This window comes from Choloepus didactylus, chromosome 4 (assembly GCF_015220235.1).
Source record: "Choloepus didactylus isolate mChoDid1 chromosome 4, mChoDid1.pri, whole genome shotgun sequence".
NCBI lineage: Eukaryota > Metazoa > Chordata > Mammalia > Pilosa > Megalonychidae > Choloepus > Choloepus didactylus.
This window is the reverse complement of record NC_051310.1, coordinates 119,499,205-119,519,197: the sequence shown is the minus strand read 5'-3', so window position 1 is coordinate 119,519,197 and position 19,993 is coordinate 119,499,205. Positions and strand designations below refer to the sequence as shown.

Genomic DNA, 19,993 nt, shown 5'->3' with positions numbered 1-19,993 from the left:
ATTTACTTATCATTTCTAATTGGAAACAGAAGGAAATAAAGACACCTGAAATACAAACCGCTCTCCATTCCAGACTTCTAAACATATTCTATTGCTCAGAGCATTTTGTAGCAATCAGCTAGTTCTAACATAACCTTATATGAGTGTTATTCTCATATTACAGGTGAGAAAGAGATAATAGAATTATCCATGGTAGTATTTTCCAGAGTGTATTTTGCAGAACACAAGCTAAAGAACTTTTGGATTTTAGTAAGTTTTATAATAAACAAGGGTTCCCTGGTCAAATGAGTTTGGGGAATGCTGGATTAAACAAAGTTGTGTAAACACGTATCTTGACTTTAGGTTTTCTCACAGTCTTTAGTATACTAATGGGCATTGTGAAACTCCAAGAGGAGGATATGTTACACAGTGTTTCCTAGATTTACTTGATTGTGGAATTGTTTACTGAGAAGAAAAAAGATCAGTGTATCACAGAACTCAATTTAGGAAACACCAATATAAGATATTATATAGGCATAACACAAAGCATATATAACCATGCTGACCATCAGGACACTCCAATGGATCTTGAATCTTTCCTGGAAGGTCTCCAAGTGATGCCCCTACCATCCTTCTCTGCTACCTATTGATAGGAGCTCACCCCTCATCTTTACCTCAGGAACTTGACAGTCATCTTCAAAATCTACATACATACACCACAGTGCACACACATACATTCTTCTACTACCAATACCCTGACCTCTGACCCAGAAGATCTACAAATATATGTTAGTCTACTTGGAAGAAGCAACAATTTCCGATAAAGTACAGAAGATGAACATTTTGTTTTATTTTATACACAGGATATGCACTCAGAACAAAAGCCTTAAAACATGATAAAAGCTTTGTGGTCACTTTCAGGCTTACAAAAATCTTTATCACTGTTTAACTAGGCACCCACAGGAGTTAAAGAGCTCCCACCTCTGAGAGCAGAGCTGTATTCTACCATAGCAGGATATAATTCATTCAAAAAAGCATTGGGGATCTACTAAAAAGCTACTAAATAAATAAGTGAGTTTATAATAAGGTCATAGGATACAAAGTCTATATTCAAAAATCAATCATATTTCTATATACTAGCAATAAACAATTGAAAACTGAAATTTAAAACACAGTACTCTTACCATAGCATTAAAAATCAAATAAAGTAGGTGCAAGGCTGCGTGGATGTGGGGCCCGCTTGAGGTGGGATGAAGGGGAGCTAAAGCTAAGGGTGGTCATCACATGGGCTACTCAGAGAGAGACTGCTAAGCAAAATAAAATGGAAAATCTACTAGAACCAAGAATGATGGATCCCTGTTCAGTTGGAGTCCAGCTTCGTACCACAAATGAGTGCCATAAAACATACCATACTCGTCATACAGGTTTCAAGACTTTGCAAGAATTGTCATCAAATGATATGCTTTTACTTCAACTTAGAACTGGAATGACACTTTCTGGGAATAACACAATCTGCTTCCATCATGCAAAAATTTACATTGACAGATTTGAAGATTTGCAGAAGTCGTGTTGTGACCCATTTAACACACACAAAATACTAGTCAAAAAAAATTTGCATGGAATTGATTTAGATGATGCCACTTTCCTGAGTGCAAAATTTGGAAGGCAGCTTGTACCTGGGTGGAAGCTTTGTCCAAAATGTACACAGGTAATCAATGGAAGTGTGGATATTGATTCTGAAGACCATCAGAGAAGAAAACCTGATTCAGATGGAAGAACTGCTAAAGCTTTAAGGTCATTACAGTTTATAAACTCAGGAAAGCAAACTGAATTTGCTCCAGAAACTGGTAAAAGAGAAAAAAGAAGGCTTACAAAAAATGCATCAGCTGGTTCAGACAGACAAGTGATACCAGCAAAGAGTAAGGTCTATGATAGTCAGGGTCTCCTGATTTTCAGTGGGATGGATCTCTGTGACTGCCTTGATGAAGCCTGCTTAGGATGTTTCTATGCTTGTCCTGCTTGTGTTTCTACCAAATGTGGAGCTGAATGCCATTGTGACCACAAGTAGCTGTATGAGAAAATTGAAATAGAAGGAGGAGAAATAATTCATAATAAACATGCCAGATTCTGCCAGTGATTGGTCACCTTGCATCTGTTATTCAGTTAACACACAGATAGCAAAGTGTGCAGTTGGATTGTCTCCTTTTTACCCATCTGACATTTTACAAAGTGGATAATTGAAAGAGAAAATTGGCCAACAAAGGTGAAAGTGTAGCAAAGAAATGAAAAGTTAACACTAGAAGTGAAGTTTGAATCCAACAGAAAAGGAATTAGAGAAGAGATAGCTGATCATGGAAATGTTGACACTGCTGTAATTGGAGAGACTCTAGATATACAGCCAGAGGAACTTACTGAAGGCATATTTATCAACATAAATGAGGAAAGTGGTTGTGATGAAAGGATGAATATGTTCCAGAGGAAGTGGTGCTGACAAAAAAAACTTCACATTAAAGGAAACTCTCAGAAATATTTCACAAGATTGAAAGTACAAAATACAAAACTTTGGAAACTGATCCAAACTTAAAAGGAGTATGATAGTTCGCCAAGGTACAGGAAAGATGCTCACTCAATAACCATAAGATATTCAATAAAAAGAAGAATGCAAGCACTGTTCAAACTATTTTTTATCATCTTTTTTCAATGAAACAAAAACACTTTAATTCTCAATATTTCTAATGTTTTAAATTACAGTATACTAAATATGTTTTGCTATTTTGTCATTTTCTTTTGCATTTGTAACTGATAAGAGTTTTTAATATTTTGAAAAAAACCTTTAAAGGTCACAGAACAACCATAATTCTTCCCACTGATTATTAAGATTGCTTGCATGGCCATTTTTATGGCCCCACACTACTATACAAAGCAAGAACTGCCTAAAGCTGAGAACTGTCTGACTTCAGGGGAAATTAATTTTGATACAGCTGAGTAGTTGAGTGTTAAAAACTGTTTTGGAAATAATTTGCATATCTAAGTGCTAACTCTCCATGTATTCTCCATGTATTCCTCAAATAAAAAAAATTAAATGTTAAAAAAAAAATAGGTGAAAGATCTGCATGTCGAAACCTACTAAACAGTAATGAGACAAACAAAAAGAAAGCCTAAATAAATAGAGAGATACCATGTTCATGGATTAGAAGACTCAATATTGTTAGCATGTCAGTGTTGCCCAAACTGATCTATATAATCACAAAATCCCAGTCAAAATTTCAGCAGAGATTTGGGTAGAAATTGATAAGCTGCTTCTAAAATTTAATTGGAAAAGTACAGGACCTAGAACAGCAAAAACAATTTTGAAAAGAAAAACACAAACTGGACGACTCACGCTACATGATTTCAAGGCTTACTATAAGCTACAATAATCAAGATGGTATAGTACTGGCATAAATATAGACATATAGATCAATGGGACAGAATAGAAAGTCCAGAAATAGATCCACAGAAATACAGGCAGTTGATACTCAACAAAGTTACCAAGGTAATTCAATGGAGAAAGGATAAATGATGCTGGAACAATTAGATGCAACTGAATGCCAAAAATGAGCCTCAAGAAAAATTAACTTGAAATGGATCATAGACATAAATATAAAACCTTAAACTATAAAACTTCTAGAAGAAACAATGGAGGAAATATTTCTGACCTTAGATTTCTTAGTTAATACACAAAAAGCATGAACCATAAAATTTAAAAATTTATAAATAAGACTTTATCAAAATTTAAAACTTTTGCTCTTCTAAAGACTCAGTTCTGAAAATGAAATGACAAGCTATAGACTGGAAGAAATTATTTGCAAAACTTATATCTGATAAGGATCTTTTATCCAGAATACATAAAGAACTCTTACAACACAATAATAAGAAAAAAAAACATTTTTAAAATGGGCAAAAGATTTAAACAGACAATTCACCAAAGAAAAGACGTAATGGTAAATAAGCACATAAATCATTATAAAATGCAAATGCAAATTAAAATCACAATGAGATACCACTAAATATCCACAAAACTGGCCAACCATTAAAAAGTCTAAAAATACAAAGGGTTGGAGGCGGGGCAAGATGGCGGACTGGTGAGCTGTATGTTTTAGTTACTCCTCCAGGAAAGTAGGTAGAAAGCCAGGAACTGCGTGGACTGGACACCACAGAGCAATCTGACTTTGGGCATACTTCATACAACACTCATGAAAACGTGGAACTGCTGAGATCAGCAAAATCTGTAAGTTTTTGTGGCCAGGGGACCCGCACCCCTCCCTGCCAGGCTCAGTCCTATGGGAAGAGGGGCCGTCAGCTCCGGGAAGGAGAAGGGAGAACTGCAGTGGCAGCCCTTATCGGAAACTCATTCTACTGATCCAAACTCCAACCATAGACTGAGAGCAGACACCAGAGAATCTGAGAGCAGCCAGCCCAGCAGAGAGGAGACAGGCATAGAAAAAAACAACACAAAAAACTCCAAAATAAAAGTGGAGGATTTTTGGAGTTCTGGTGAACATAGAAAGGGGAAGGGCAGAGCTCAGGCCCTGAGGCTCATATGCAAATCACGAAGAAAAGCTGATCTCTCTGCCCTGTGGACATTTCCTTAATGGCCCTAATTGCTTTGCTTCTTAGCATTTCAATAGCCCATTAGATCTCCGAGGAGGGCCCTTTTTTTTAAATCCTTTTTTCTTTTTCTAAAACAATTACTCTAAGAAGCCCAATACAGAAAGCTTCAAAGACTTGCAATTTGGGCAGGTCAAGACAAGAGCAGAACTAAGAGAGCTCTGAGACAAAAGGCAATAATCCAGTGGCTGAGAAAATTCACTAAACACCACAACTTCCCAAGAAAAGGGGGGTGTAGACTCACAGTCATCATCCTGGTGGACAGGAAACACTCCTGCCCATCGCCAGCCCCATAGCCCAGAGCTGCCCCACACAACCAACTGTGACGGAAGCACTTCAAATAACAGGCACACACCACAAAACTGGGCGTGGACATTAGCCTTCCCTACAACCTCAGCTGATTGTCCCAGAGTTGGGAAGGTGGAGCAGTGTGAATTAACAAAGCCCCATTCAGTCATCATTTCAGCAGACTGGGAGCCTCCCTACACAGCCCAGCAGCCCAGAACTGCCCTGGGGGGACGGCACTCACCTGTGACATAGCACAGTCATCCCTCAACAGAGGACCAGGGGGTGCACAGCCTGGAAGAGGGGCCCACTTGCAAGTCTCAGGAGCCATACGCCAATACCAAGGACTTCTGGGTCAGTGGCAGAGACAAACTGAGGCAGGACTGAACTGAAGGATTAGACTATTGCAGCAGCTTTAAAACTCTAGGATCACCAGGGAGATTTGATTGTTAGAGCCACCCCCCCTCCCTGACGGCCCAGAAACACGCCCCATATACAGGGCGGGCAACACCAACTACACATGCAAGCTTGGTACACCAATTGGACCCCACAAGACTCACTCCCCCACTCACCAAAAGGCTAAGCAGGGGAGAACTGGCTTGTGGAGAACAGGTGGCTCGTGGACGCCACCTGCTGATTAGTTAGAGAAAGTGTACTCCACGAAGCTGTAGATCTGATAAAGTAGAGATAAGGACTTCAATTGGTCTACAAATCCTAAAAGAACCCTATCAAGTTCAGCAAATGCCAAGAGGCCAGAAACAACAGAAAATTATAAAGCATATGAAAAAACCAGACGATATGGATAACCCAAGCCCAAGCACCCAAATCAAAAGATCAGAAGAGACACAGCACCTAGAGCAGCTACTCAAAGAACTAAAGATGAACAATGAGACCATAGTACGGGATACAAAGGAGATCAAGAAGACCCTAGAAGAGCATAAAGGAGACATTGCAAGACTAAATAAAAAAATGGATGATCTTATGGAAATTAAAGAAACTGTTGACCAAATTAAAAAGATTCTGGACACTCATAGTACAAGACTAGAGGAAGTTGAACAACGAATCAGTGACCTCAAAGATGACAGAATGGAAAATGAAAGCATAAAAGAAAGAATGGGGAAAAAAATTGAAAAACTCGAAATGGACCTCAGGGATATGATAGATAATATGAAACGTCCGAATATAAGACTCATTGGTGTCCCAGAAGGGGAAGAAAAGGGTAAAGGTCTAGGAAGATTATTCAAAGAAATCGTTGGGGAAAACTTCCCAAATCTTCTAAACAACATAAATACACAAATCATAAATGCTCAGCGAACTCCAAATAGAATAAATCCAAATAAACCCACTCCGAGACATATTCTGATCACACTGTCAAACACGGAAGAGAAGGAGCAAGTTCTGAAAGCAACAAGAGAAAAGCAATTCACCACATACAAAGGAAACAGCATAAGACTAAGTAGTGACTACTCAGCAGCCACCATGGAGGCGAGAAGGCAGTGGCACGATATATTTAAAATTCTGAGTGAGAAAAATTTCCAACCCAGAATACTTTATCCAGCAAAGCTCTCCTTCAAATTTGAGGAAGAGCTTAAATTTTTCACAGACAAACAAATGCTGAGAGAATTTGCTAACAAGAGACCTGCCCTACTGGAGATACTAAAGGGAGCCCTACAGACAGAGAAACAAAGACAGGACAGAGAGACTTGGAGAAAGGTTCAGTACTAAAGAGATTCGGTATGGGTACAATAAAGGATATTAATAGACAGAGGGGAAAAATATGACAAACATAAACCAAAGGATAAGATGGCCGATTCAAGAAATGCCTTCACGGTTATAACGTTGAATGTAAATGGATTAAACTCCCCAATTAAAAGATACAGATTCGCAGAATGGACCAAAAAAAATGAACCATCAATATGTTGCATACAAGAGACTCATCTTAGACACAGGGACACAAAGAAACTGAAAGTGAAAGGAAGGAAAAAAATATTTCATGCAAGCTACAGCCAAAAGAAAGCAGGTATAGCAATATTAATCTCAGATAAAATAGACTTTAAATGCAGGGATGTTTTGAGAGACAAAGAAGGCCACTACATACTAATAAAAGGGGCAATTCAACAAGAAGAAATAACAATCGTAAATGTCTATGCACCCAATCAAGGTGCCACAAAATACATGAGAGAAACACTGGCAAAACTAAAAGAAGCAATTGATGTTTCCACAATAATTGTGGGAGACTTCAACACATCACTCTCTCCTATAGATAGATCAACCAGACAGAAGACCAATAAGGAAATTGAAAACCTAAACAATCTGATAAATGAATTAGATTTAACAGACATATACAGGACATTACATCCCAAATCACCAGGATACACATACTTTTCTAGTGCTCACGGAACTTTCTCCAGAATAGATCATATGCTGGGACATAAAACAAGCCTCAATAAATTTAAAAAGATTGAAATTATTCAAAGCACATTCTCTGACCACAATGGAATACAATTAGAAGTCAATAACCATCAGAGACTTAGAAAATTCACAAATACCTGGAGGTTAAACAACACACTCCTAAACAATCAGTGGGTTAAAGAAGAAATAGCAAGAGAAATTGCTAAATATATAGAGACAAATGAAAATGAGAAGACAACATACCAAAACCTATGGGATGCAGCAAAAGCAGTGCTAAGGGGGAAATTTATAGCACTAAACGCGTATATTAAAAAGGAAGAAAGAGCCAAAATCAAAGAACTAATGGATCAACTGAAGAAGCTAGAAAATGAACAGCAAACCAATCCTAAACCAAGTAGAAGAAAAGAAATAACAAGGATTAAAGCAGAAATAAATGACATAGAGAACAAAAAAAACAATAGAGAGGATAAATATCACCAAAAGTTGGTTCTTTGAGAAGATCAACAAGATTGACAAGCCCCTAGCTAGACTGACAAAATCAAAAAGAGAGAAGACCCATATAAACAAAATAATGAATGAAAAAGGTGACATAACTGCAGATCCTGAAGAAATTTAAAAAATTATAAGAGGATACTATGAACAACTGTATGGCAACAAACTGGATAATGTAGAGGAAATGGACAATTTCCTGGAAACATATGAACAACCTAGACTGACCAGAGAAGAAATAGAAGAACTCAACCAACCCATAACAAGCAAAGAGATCCAATCAGTCATCAAAAATCTTCCCACAAATAAATGCCCAGGGCCAGATGGCTTCACAGGGGAATTCTACCAAACTTTCCAAAAAGAACTGACACCAATCTTACTCAAACTCTTTCAAAACATTGAAGAAAATGGTACACTACCTAACTCATTTTATGAAGCTAACATCAATCTAATACCAAAACTAGGCAAAGATGCTACAAAAAAGGAAAACTACCGGCCAATCTCCCTAATGAATACAGATGCAAAAATCCTCAACAAAATACTTGCAAATCGAATCCAAAGACACATTAAAAAAATCATACACCATGACCAAATGGGGTTCATTCCAGGCATGCAAGGATGGTTCAACATAAGAAAATCAATCAATGTATTACAACACATTAACAAGTCAAAAGGGAAAAATCAACTGATCATCTCAATAGATGCTGAAAAAGCAATTGACAAAATCCAACATCCGTTTTTGATAAAAACACTTCAAAAGGTAGGAATTGAAGGAAACTTCCTCAACATGATAAAGAGCATATATGAAAAACCCACAGCCAGCATAGTACTCAATGGTGAGAGACTGAAAGCCTTCCCTCTAAGATCAGGAACAAGACAAGGATGCCCACTGTCACCACTGTTATTCAACATTGTGCTGGAAGTGCTAGCCAGGGCAATCCGGCAAGACAAAGAAATCAAAGGCATCCAAATTGGAAAAGAAGAAGTAAAACTGTCATTGTTTGCAGATGATATGATCTTATATCTAGAAAACCCTGAGAAATCGACGATACAGCTACTAGAGCTAATAAACAAATTTAGCAAAGTAGCGGGATACAAGGTTAATGCACATAAGTCAGTAATGTTTCTATATGCCAGAAATGAACAAACTGAAGAGACACTCAAGAAAAAGATACCATTTTCAATAGCAACTAAAAAAATCAAGTACCTAGGAATAAACTTAACCAAAGATGTAAAAGACCTATACAAAGAAAACTACATAACTCTACTAAAAGAAATAGAAGGGGACCTTAAAAGATGGAAAAATATTCCATGTTCATGGATAGGAAGGCTAAATGTCATTAAGATGTCCATTCTACCCAAACTCATCTACAGATTCAATGCAATCCCAATCAAAATTCCAACAACCTACTTTGCAGACTTGGAAAAGCTAGTTATCAAATTTATTAGGAAAGGGAAGATGCCTGGAATTGCTAAAGACACTCTAAAAAAGAAAAACGAAGTGGGAGGACTTACACTCCCTGACTTTGAAGCTTATTATAAAGCCACAGTTGCCAAAACAGCATGGTACTGGCACAAAGATAGACATATAGATCAATGGAATTGAATTGAGAATTCAGAGATAGACCCTCAGATCTATGGCCGACTGATCTTTGATAAGGCCCCCAAAGTCACTGAACTGAGTCATAATGGTCTTTTCAACAAATGGAGCTGGGAGAGTTGGATATCCATATCCAAAAGAATGAAAGAGGACCCCTACCTCACACCCTACACAAAAATTAACTCAAAATGGACCAAAGATCTCAATATAAAAGAAAGTACCATAAAACTCCTAGAAGATAATGTAGGAAAACATCTTCAAGACCTTGTATTAGGCGGCCACTTCCTAGACTTTACACCCAAAGCACAAGCAACAACAAAAAAAAAAGATAAATGGGAACTCCTCAAGCTTAGAAGTTTCTGCACCTCAAAGGAATTTCTCAAAAAGGTAAAGAGGCAGCCAACTCAATGGGAAAAAAATTTTGGAAACCATGTATCTGACAAAAGACTGATATCTTGCATATATAAAGAAATCCTACAACTCAGTGACAATAGTACAGACAGCCCAATTATAAAATGGGCAAAAGATATGAAAAGACAGTTCTCTGAAGAGGAAATACAAATGGCCATGAAACACATGAAAAAATGTTCAGCTTCACTAGCTATTAGAGAGATGCAAATTAAGACCACAATGAGATACCATCTAACACCGATTAGAATGGGTGCCATTAAACAAACAGGAAACTACAAATGCTGGAGAGGATGTGGAGAAATTGGAAGTCTTATTCATTGTTGGTGGGACTGTAGAATGGTTCAGCCACTCTGGAAGTCAGTCTGGCAGTTCCTTAGAAAACTAGATATAGAGTTACCATTCGATCCAGCGATTGCACTTCTCGGTATATACCCGGAAGATCGGAAAGCAGTGACACGAACAGATATCTGCACGCCAATGTTGATAGAAGCATTATTCACAATTGCCAAGAGATGGAAACAACCCAAATGTCCTTCAACAGATGAGTGGATAAATAAAATGTGGTATATACACACGATGGAATACTACGCGGCAGTAAGAAGGAACGATCTGGTGAAACATATGACAACATGGATGAACCTTGAAGACATAATGCTGAGCGAAATAAGCCAGGCACAAAAAGAGAAATATTATATGCTACCACTAATGTGAACTTTGAAAAATGTAAAACAAACGGTTTATAATGTAGAATGTAGGGGAACTAGCAATAGAGAGCAATTAAGGAAGGGGGAACAATAATCCAAGAAGAACAGATAAGCTATTTAACGTTCTGGGGATGCCCAGGAATGACTATGGTCTGTTAATTTCTGATGGATATAGTAGGAACAAGTTCACAGAAATGTTGCTGTATTAGGTAACTTTCTTGGGGTAAAGTAGGAACAGGTTGGAAGTAAAGCAGTTATCTTAGGTTAGTTGTCTTTTCCTTACTCCCTTGTTATGGTCTCTTTGAAATGTTCTTTTATTGTATGTTTGTTTTCTTTTTAACTTTTTTTTCATACAGTTGATTTAAAAAAGAAGGGAAAGTTAGAAAAAAAAAAAAAGAAAAACAAGGAAAAAAAGATGTAGTGCCCCCTTGAGGAGCCTGTGGAGAATGCAGGGGTATCGGCCTACCCCACCTCCATGGTTGCTAACATGACCACAGACATAGGGGACTGGTGGTTTGATGGGTTGAGCCCTCTACCATAGGTTTTACCCTTGGGAAGACGGTTGCTGCAAAGGAGAGGTTAGGCCTCCCTATGGTTGTGCCTAAGAGCCTCCTCCCGAATGCCTCTTTGTTGCTCAGATGTGGCCCTCTCTCTCTGGCTAAGCCAACTTGAAAGGTGAAATCACTGCCCTCCCCCCTACGTGGGATCAGACACCCAGGGGAGTGAATCTCCCTGGCAACGTGGCATATGACTCCCAGGGAGGAATGTAGACCTGGCATTGTGGGACGGAGAACATCTTCTTGACCAAAAGGGGTATGTGAAAGGAAATGAAATAAGCTTCATAGCAGAGAGATTCCAAAAGGAGCCGAGAGGTCACTCTGGTGGGCACTCTTACGCACACTTTAGACAACCCTTTTTTAGGTTCTAAAGAATTGGGGTAGCTGGTGGTGGATACCTGAAACTATCAAACTACAACCCAGAACCCATGAATCTCAAAGACAGTTGTATAAAAATGTAGCTTATGAGGGGTGACAATGGGATTGGGAAAGCCATAAGGACCACACTCCACTTTGTCTAGTTTATGGATGGATGAGTAGAAAAATAGGGGAAGGAAACAAACAGACAAAGGTACCCAGTGTTCTTTTTTACTTCAATTGCTCTTTTTCACTTTAATTATTATTCTTGTTATTTTTGTGTGTGTGCTAATGAAGGTGTCAGGGATTGATTTAGGTGATGAATGTACAACTATGTAATGGTACTGTAAACAATCGAAAGTACGATTTGTTTTGTATGACTGCGTGGTATGTGAATATATCTCAATAAAATGAAGATAAAAAAATAAAATAAAATAAAAATAAAAAAAAAAATACAAAGGGTTGGTGAGGAGGCAGAGCACTTTGAACTCTCTGACACTACTGGTGAGAATGCAAAATGATACAATCACTTTAAAAAACCATTTGGGAGGCGGGGCAAAATGGCAGACTGGTGAGCTGTATGTTTTAGTTACTCCTCCAGGAAAGTAGGTAAAAAGCCAGGAACTGCGTGGATTGGACACCACAGAGCAACCTGTCTTTGGGCATACTTCATACAACACTCATGAAAACGTGGAACTGCTGAGATCAGCGAAATCTGTAAGTTTTTGCGGCCAGGGGACCCGCGCCCCTCCCTGCCAGGCTCAGTCCCGGGGGAGGAGGGGCTGTCAGCTCCAGGAAGGAGAAGGGAGAATTGCAGTGGCTGCTCTCATCGGAAACTCATTCTACTGATTCAAACTCCAACCATAGATAGACTGAGGCCAGACACCAGAGACTCTGAGAGCAGCCAGCCCAGCAGAGAGGAGACGGGCATAGAAGGAAAACAACACGAGAAGCTCCAAAGTAAAAGCAGAGGATTTTTGGAGTTCTGGTGAACACAGAAAGGGGAAGGGCGGAGATCAGGCCTTGAGGCGCATATGCAAATCCCGAAGCAAGGCTGATCTCTCTGCCCAGGGCACCTTTCCTTAATGGCCCTGGTTGCTTTGTCTATTAGCATTTCAATAACCCATTAGATCTCTGAGGAGGGCCGTTTTTTTTTTTTTTTTTTTTTTTTTTTTTTTTTTTTTAAATCCTTTTTGCTTTTTCTAAAACAATTACTCTAAGAAGCTCAATACAGAAAGCTTCAAAGAATTGAAATTTGGGCACGTCAAGTCAAGAGCAGAAATAAGAGAGCTCTGAGACAAAAGGCAATAATCCAGTGGCTGAGAAAATTCACTAAACAACACAACTTCCCAAGAAAAGGGGGGTGTCCGCTCACAGCCACCATCCTGGTGGACAGGAAACACTCCTGCCCATCGCCAGCCCCATAGCCCAGAGCTGCCCCAGACAACCCAGTGTGACGGAAGTGCTTCAAATAACAGGCACACACCACAAAACTGGGCGTGGACATTAGCCTTCCCTGCAACCTCAGCTGAATGTCCCAGAGCTGGGAAGGGGGAGCAGTGTGAATTAACAGAGCCCCATTCAGCCATCATTTGAGCAGACTGGGAGCCTCCCAACACAGCCCAGCAGCCCAGAACTGCCCTGGGGGGACGGCACTCACCTGTGACATAGCACAGTCATCCCTCAACAGAGGACCCGGGGTGCACAGCCTGGAAGAGGGGCCCACTTGCAAGTCTCAGGAGCCATACGCCAATACCAAAGACTTGTGGGTCAGTGGCAGAGACAAACTGTGGCAGGACTGAACTGAAGGATTAGACTATTGCAGTAGCTTTAAAACTCTAGGATCATCAGGGAGATTTGATTGTTAGGGCCACCCCCCCTCCCCGACTGCCCAGAAACACGCCCCACATACAGGGCAGGCAACACCAACTACACACGCAAGCTTGGGACACCAATTGGGCCCCACAAGACTCACTCCCCCACTCACCAAAAAGGCTAAGCAGGGGAGATCTGGCTTGTGGAGAACAGGTGGCTCGTGGACGCCACCTGCTGGTTAGTTAGAGAAAGTGTACTCCACGAAGCTGTAGATCTGATAAATTAGAGATACGGACTTCAACTGGTCTACAAACCCTAAAAGAACCCTATCAAGGACAGCAAATGCCACGAGGCCAAAAACAACAGAAAATTATAAAGCATATGAAAAAACCAGACGATATGGATAACCCAAGCCCAAGCACCCAAATCAAAAGACCAGAAGAGACACACCTAGAGCAGCTACTCAAAGAACTAAAGATGAACAATGAGACCCTAGTACGGGATATGAAGGAAATCAAGAAGACCCTAGAAGAGCATAAAGAAGACATTGCAAGACTAAATAAAAAAATGGATGATCTTATGGAAATTAAAGAAACTGTTGACCAAATTAAAAAGATTCTGGACACTCATAGTACAAGACTAGAGGAAGTTGAACAACGAATCAGTGACCTGGAAGATGACAGAATGGAAAATGAAAGCATAAAAGAAAGAATGGGGAAAAAAAATTGAAAAACTCGAAATGGACCTCAGGGATATGATAGATAATATGAAGCGTCCGAATATAAGACTCATTGGTGTCCCAGAAGGGGAAGAAAAGGGTAAAGGTCTAGGAAGAGTATTCAAAGAAATTGTTGGGGAAAACTTCCCAAATCTTCTAAACAACATAAATACACAAATCATAAATGCTCAGCGAACTCCAAATAGAATAAATCCAAAAAAACCCACTCCGAGACATATACTGATCACACTGTCAAACATAGAAGAGAAGGAGCAAGTTCTGAAAGCAGCAAGAGAAAAGCAATTCACCACATACAAAGGAAACAGCATAAGACTAAGTAGTGACTACTCAGCAGCCACCATGGAGGCGAGAAGGCAATGGCACGATATATTTAAAATTCTGAGAGAGAGGAATTTCCAGCCAAGAATACTTTATCCAGCAAAGCTCTCCTTCAAATTTGAGGGAGAGCTTAAATTTTTCACAGACAAAGAAATGCTGAGAGAATTTGCTAACAAGAGACCTGCCCTACTGGAGATACTAAAGGGAGCCCTACAGACAGAGAAACAAAGACAGGACAGAGAGACTTGGAGAAAGGTTCAGTACTAAAGAGATTCGGTATGGGTACAATAAAGGATATTAATAGAGAGAGGGAAAAATATGGCAAACATAATCCAAAGGATAAGATGGCCGATTCAAGAAATGCCTTCACGGTTTTAACGTTGAATGTAAATGGATTAAACTCCCCAATTAAAAGATATAGATTCGCAGAATGGATCAAAAAAAATGAACCATCAATATGTTGCATACAAGAGACTCATCTTAGACACAGGGACACAAAGAAATTGAAAGTGAAAGGATGGAAAAAAATATTTCATGCAAGCTACAGCCAAAAGAAAGCAGGTGTAGCAATATTAATCTCAGATAAAATAGACTTCAAATGCAGGGATGTTTTGAGAGACAAAGAAGGCCACTACATACTAATAAAAGGGGCAATTCAGCAAGAAGAAATAACAATCGTAAATGTCTATGCACCCAATCAAGGTGCCACAAAATACATGAGAGAAACACTGGCAAAACTCAAGGAAGCAATTGATGTTTCCACAATAATTGTGGGAGACTTCAACACATCACTCTCTCCTATAGATAGATCAACCAGACAGAAGACCAATAAGGAAATTGAAAACCTAAACAATCTGATAAATGAATTAGATTTAACAGACATCTACAGGACATTACATCCCAAATCACCAGGATACACATACTTTTCTAGTGCTCACGGAACTTTCTCCAGAATAGATCATATGCTGGGACATAAAACAAGCCTCAATAAATTTAAAAAGATTGAAATCATTCAAAGCACATTCTCTGACCACAATGGAATACAATTAGAAGTCAATAACCATCAGAGACTTAGAAAATTCACAAATACCTGGAGGTTAAACAACACACTCCTAAACAATCAGTGGGTTAAAGAAGAAATAGCAAGAGAAATTGCTAAATATATAGAGACGAATGAAAATGAGAACACAACATACCAAAACCTATGGGATGCAGCAAAAGCAGTGCTAAGGGGGAAATTTATAGCACTAAACGCATATATTAAAAAGGAAGAAAGAGCCAAAATCAAAGAACTAATGGATCAACTGAACAAGCTAGAAAATGAACAGCAAACCAATCCTAAACCAAGTAGAAGAAAAGAAATAACAAGGATTAAAGCAGAAATAAATGACATAGAGAACAAAAAAACAATAGAAAGGATAAATATCACCAAAAGTTGGTTCTTTGAGAAGATCAACAAGATTGACAAGCCCCTAGCTAGACTGACAAAATCAAAAAGAGAGAAGACCCATATAAACAAAATAATGAATGAAAAAGGTGACATAACTGCAGATCCTGAAGAAATTAAAAAAATTATAAGAGGATATTATGAACAACTGTATGGCAACAAACTGGATAATGTAGAAGAAATGGACAATTTCCTGGAAACATATGAACAACCTAGACTGACCAGAGAAGAAATAGAAGACCTCAACCAACCCATCACAAGCAAAGAGATCCAATCAGTCATCAAAAATCTTCCCACAAATAAATGCCCAGGGCCAGATGGCTTCACAGGGGAATTCTACCAAACTTTCCAGAAAGAACTGACACCAATCTTACTCAAACTCTTTCAAAACATTGAAAAAAATGGAACACTACCTAACTCATTTTATGAAGCTAACATCAATCTAATACCAAAACCAGGCAAAGATGCTACAAAAAAGGAAAACTACCGGCCAATCTCCCTAATGAATATAGATGCAAAAATCCTCAACAAAATACTTGCAAATCGAATCCAAAGACACATTAAAAAAATCATACACCATGACCAAGTGGGGTTCATTCCAGGCATGCAAGGATGGTTCAACATCAGAAAAACAATCAATGTATTACAACACATTAAAAACTCGAAAGGGAAAAATCAATTGATCATCTCAATAGATGCTGAAAAAGCATTTGACAAAATCCAACATCCCTTTTTGATAAAAACACTTCAAAAGGTAGGAATTGAAGGAAACTTCCTCAACATGATAAAGAGCATATATGAAAAACCCACAGCCAGCATAGTACTCAATGGTGAGAGACTGAAAGCCTTCCCTCTAAGATCAGGAACAAGACAAGGATGCCCGCTGTCACCACTGTTATTCAACATTGTGCTGGAAGTGCTAGCCAGGGCAATCCGGCAAGACAAAGAAATAAAAGGCATCCAAATTGGAAAAGAAGAAGTAAAACTGTCATTGTTTGCAGATGATATGATCTTATATCTAGAAAACCCTGAGAAATCAACGATACACCTACTAGAGCTAATAAACAAATTTAGCAAAGTAGCGGGATACAAGATTAATGCACATAAGTCAGTAATGTTTCCATATGCTAGAAATGAACAAACTGAAGAGACACTCAAGAAAAAGATACCATTTTCAATAGCAACTAAAAAAATCAAGTACCTAGGAATCAACTTAACCAAAGATGTAAAAGACCTATACAAAGAAAACTACATAACTCTACTAAAAGAAATAGAAGGGGACCTTAAAAGATGGAAAAATATTCCATGTTCATGGATAGGAAGGCTAAATGTCATTAAGATGTCAATTCTACCCAAACTCATCTACAGATTCAATGCAATCCCAATCAAAATTCCAACAACCTACTTTGCAGACTTGGAAAAGCTAGTTATCAAATTTATTTGGAAAGGGAAGATGCCTCGAATTGCTAAAGACACTCTAAAAAAGAAAAACGAAGTGGGAGGACTTACACTCCCTGACTTTGAAGCTTATTATAAAGCCACAGTTGCCAAGACAGCATGGTACTGGCACAAAGATAGACATATAGATCAATGGAATCGAATTGAGAATTCAGAGATAGACCCTCAGATCTATGGCCGACTGATCTTTGATAAGGCCCCCAAAGTCACCGAACTGAGCCATAATGGTCTTTTCAACAAATGGGGCTGGGAGAGTTGGATATCCATATCCAAAAGAATGAAAGAGGACCCCTACCTCACCCCCTACACAAAAATTAACTCAAAATGGACCAAAGATCTCAATATAAAAGAAAGTACCATAAAACTCCTAGAAGATAATGTAGGAAAACATCTTCAAGACCTTGTATTAGGAGGCCACTTCCTAGACTTTACACCCAAAGCACAAGCAACAAAAGAGAAATAGATAAATGGGAACTCCTCAAGCTTAGAAGTTTCTGCACCTCAAAGGAATTTCTCAAAAAGGTAAAGAGGCAGCCAACTCAATGGGAAAAAATTTTTGGAAACCATGTATCTGACAAAAGACTGATATCTTGCATATACAAAGAAATCCTACAACTCAATGACAATAGTACAGACAGCCCAATTATAAAATGGGCAAAAGATATGAAAAGACAGTTCTCTGAAGAGGAAATACAAATGACCAAGAAACACATGAAAAAATGTTCAGCTTCACTAGCTATTAGAGAGATGCAAATTAAGACCACAATGAGATACCATCTAACACTGGTTAGAATGGCTGCCATTAAACAAACAGGAAACTACAAATGCTGGAGGGGATGTGGAGAAATTGGAACTCTTATTCATTGTTGGTGGGACTGTATAATGGTTCAGCCACTCTGGAAGTCAGTCTGGCAGTTCCTTAGAAAACTAGATATAGAGCTACCATTCGATCCAGCGATTGCACTCCTCGGTATATACCCGGAAGATCGGAAAGCAGTGACACGAACAGATATCTGCACGCCAATGTTCATAGCAGCATTATTCACAATTGCCAAGAGATGGAAACAACCCAAATGTCCTTCAACAGATGAGTGGATAAATAAAATGTGGTATATACACACGATGGAATACTACGCGGCAGTAAGAAGGAACGATCTGGTGAAACATATGACAACATGGATGAACCTTGAAGACATAATGCTGAGCGAAATAAGCCAGGCACAAAAAGAGAAATATTATATGCTACCACTAATGTGAACTTTGAAAAATGTAAAACAAATGGTTTATAATGTAGAATGTAGGGGAACTAGCAGTAGAGAGCAATTAAGGAAGGGGGAACAATAATCCAGGAAGAACAGATAAGCTATTTAACGTTCTGGGGATGCCCAGAAATGACTATGGTCTGTTAATTTCTGATGGTTGTAGTAGGAACAAGTTCACTGAAATGTTGCTATATTATGTAACTTTCTTGGGGTAAAGTAGGAACATGTTGGAAGTTAAGCAGTTATCTTAGGTTAGTTGTCTTTTTCTTACTCCCTTGCTATGGTCTCTTTGAAATGCTCTTTTATTGTATGTTTGTTTTCTTTTTAACTTTTTTTTCATACAGGTGATTTGAAAAAAGAAGGGAAAGTTAAAAAAAAAAAAAAAAAGAAAAAAAGAAAAAAAAGACAAACAAGGGGAAAAAAAAAAAAAAAAAAGATGTAGTGCCCCCTTGAGGAGCCTGTGGAGAATGCAGGGGTATTCGCCTACCCCACCTCCATGGTTGCTAACATGACCACAGACATAGGGGACTGGTGGTTTGATGGGTTGAGCCCTCTACCATAAGTTTTACCCTTGGGAAGACGGTTGCTGCAAAGGAGAGGCTAGGCCTCCCTGTATTTGTGCCTAAGAGTCTCCTCCTGAATGCCTCTTTGTTGCTCAGATGTGGCCCTCTCTCTCTGGCTAAGCCAACTTGAAAGGTGAAATCACTGCCCTCCCCCCTACGTGGGATCAGACACCCAGGGAAGTGAATCTCCCTGGCAACGTGGAATATGACTCCCAGGGAGGAATGTAGACCTGGCACCGTGGGACGGAGAACATCTTCTTGACCAAAAGGGGGATGTGAAAGGAAATGAAATAAGCTTCAGTGGCAGAGAGATTCCAAAAGGAGCCGAGAGGTCACTCTGGTGGGCACTCTTATGCACACTTTAGACAACCCTTTTTAGGTTCTAAAGAATTGGGGTAGCTGGTGGTGGATACCTGAAACTATCAAACTACAACCCAGAACCCATGAATCTCGAAGACAGTTGTATAAAAATGTAGCTTATGAGGGGTGACAATGGGATTGGGAAAGCCATAAGGACCAAACACCACTTTGACTAGTTTATGGATGGATGTGTAGAAAAGTAGGGGAGGGAAACAGACAGACAAAGGTACCCAGTGTTCTTTTTTACTTCAATTGCTCTTTTTCACTCTAATTATTATTCTTGTTATTTTTGTGTGTGTGCTAATGAAGGTGTCAGGGATTGATTTAGGTGATGAATGTACAACTATGTAATGGTACTGTAAACAATCGAAAGTACAATTTGTTTTGTATGAAAAAAAAAAAAAAAAAAAAAAAAAAAGATGCTATCCTGGAGGTTTCTCTTATGCAAGATCCAGCCAGACATCCCAAATGGCCACAGCATGCCATGCCCTTACCAAAAGTAGTTCCCAAATACCTAAGTCCCTACCTGAGATTCTATAAAAGATGCACTCACTAAGTTTTATCTTTTAGAAACTTAAATAGCGGAT

General features: G+C 38.9%; 1 protein-coding gene across 1 annotated transcript; it reads left to right on the top strand.

The window, feature by feature from the left end:
• Positions 1-1,324: 1,324 nt before the first annotated feature.
• Positions 1,325-2,047, top strand: LOC119533341 (ARL14 effector protein-like). Its single transcript, XM_037835395.1, has one exon. The coding sequence runs from the start codon at positions 1,325-1,327 to the stop codon at positions 2,045-2,047; it is 723 nt and encodes a 240-aa protein (XP_037691323.1).
• Positions 2,048-19,993: the final 17,946 nt, after the last annotated feature.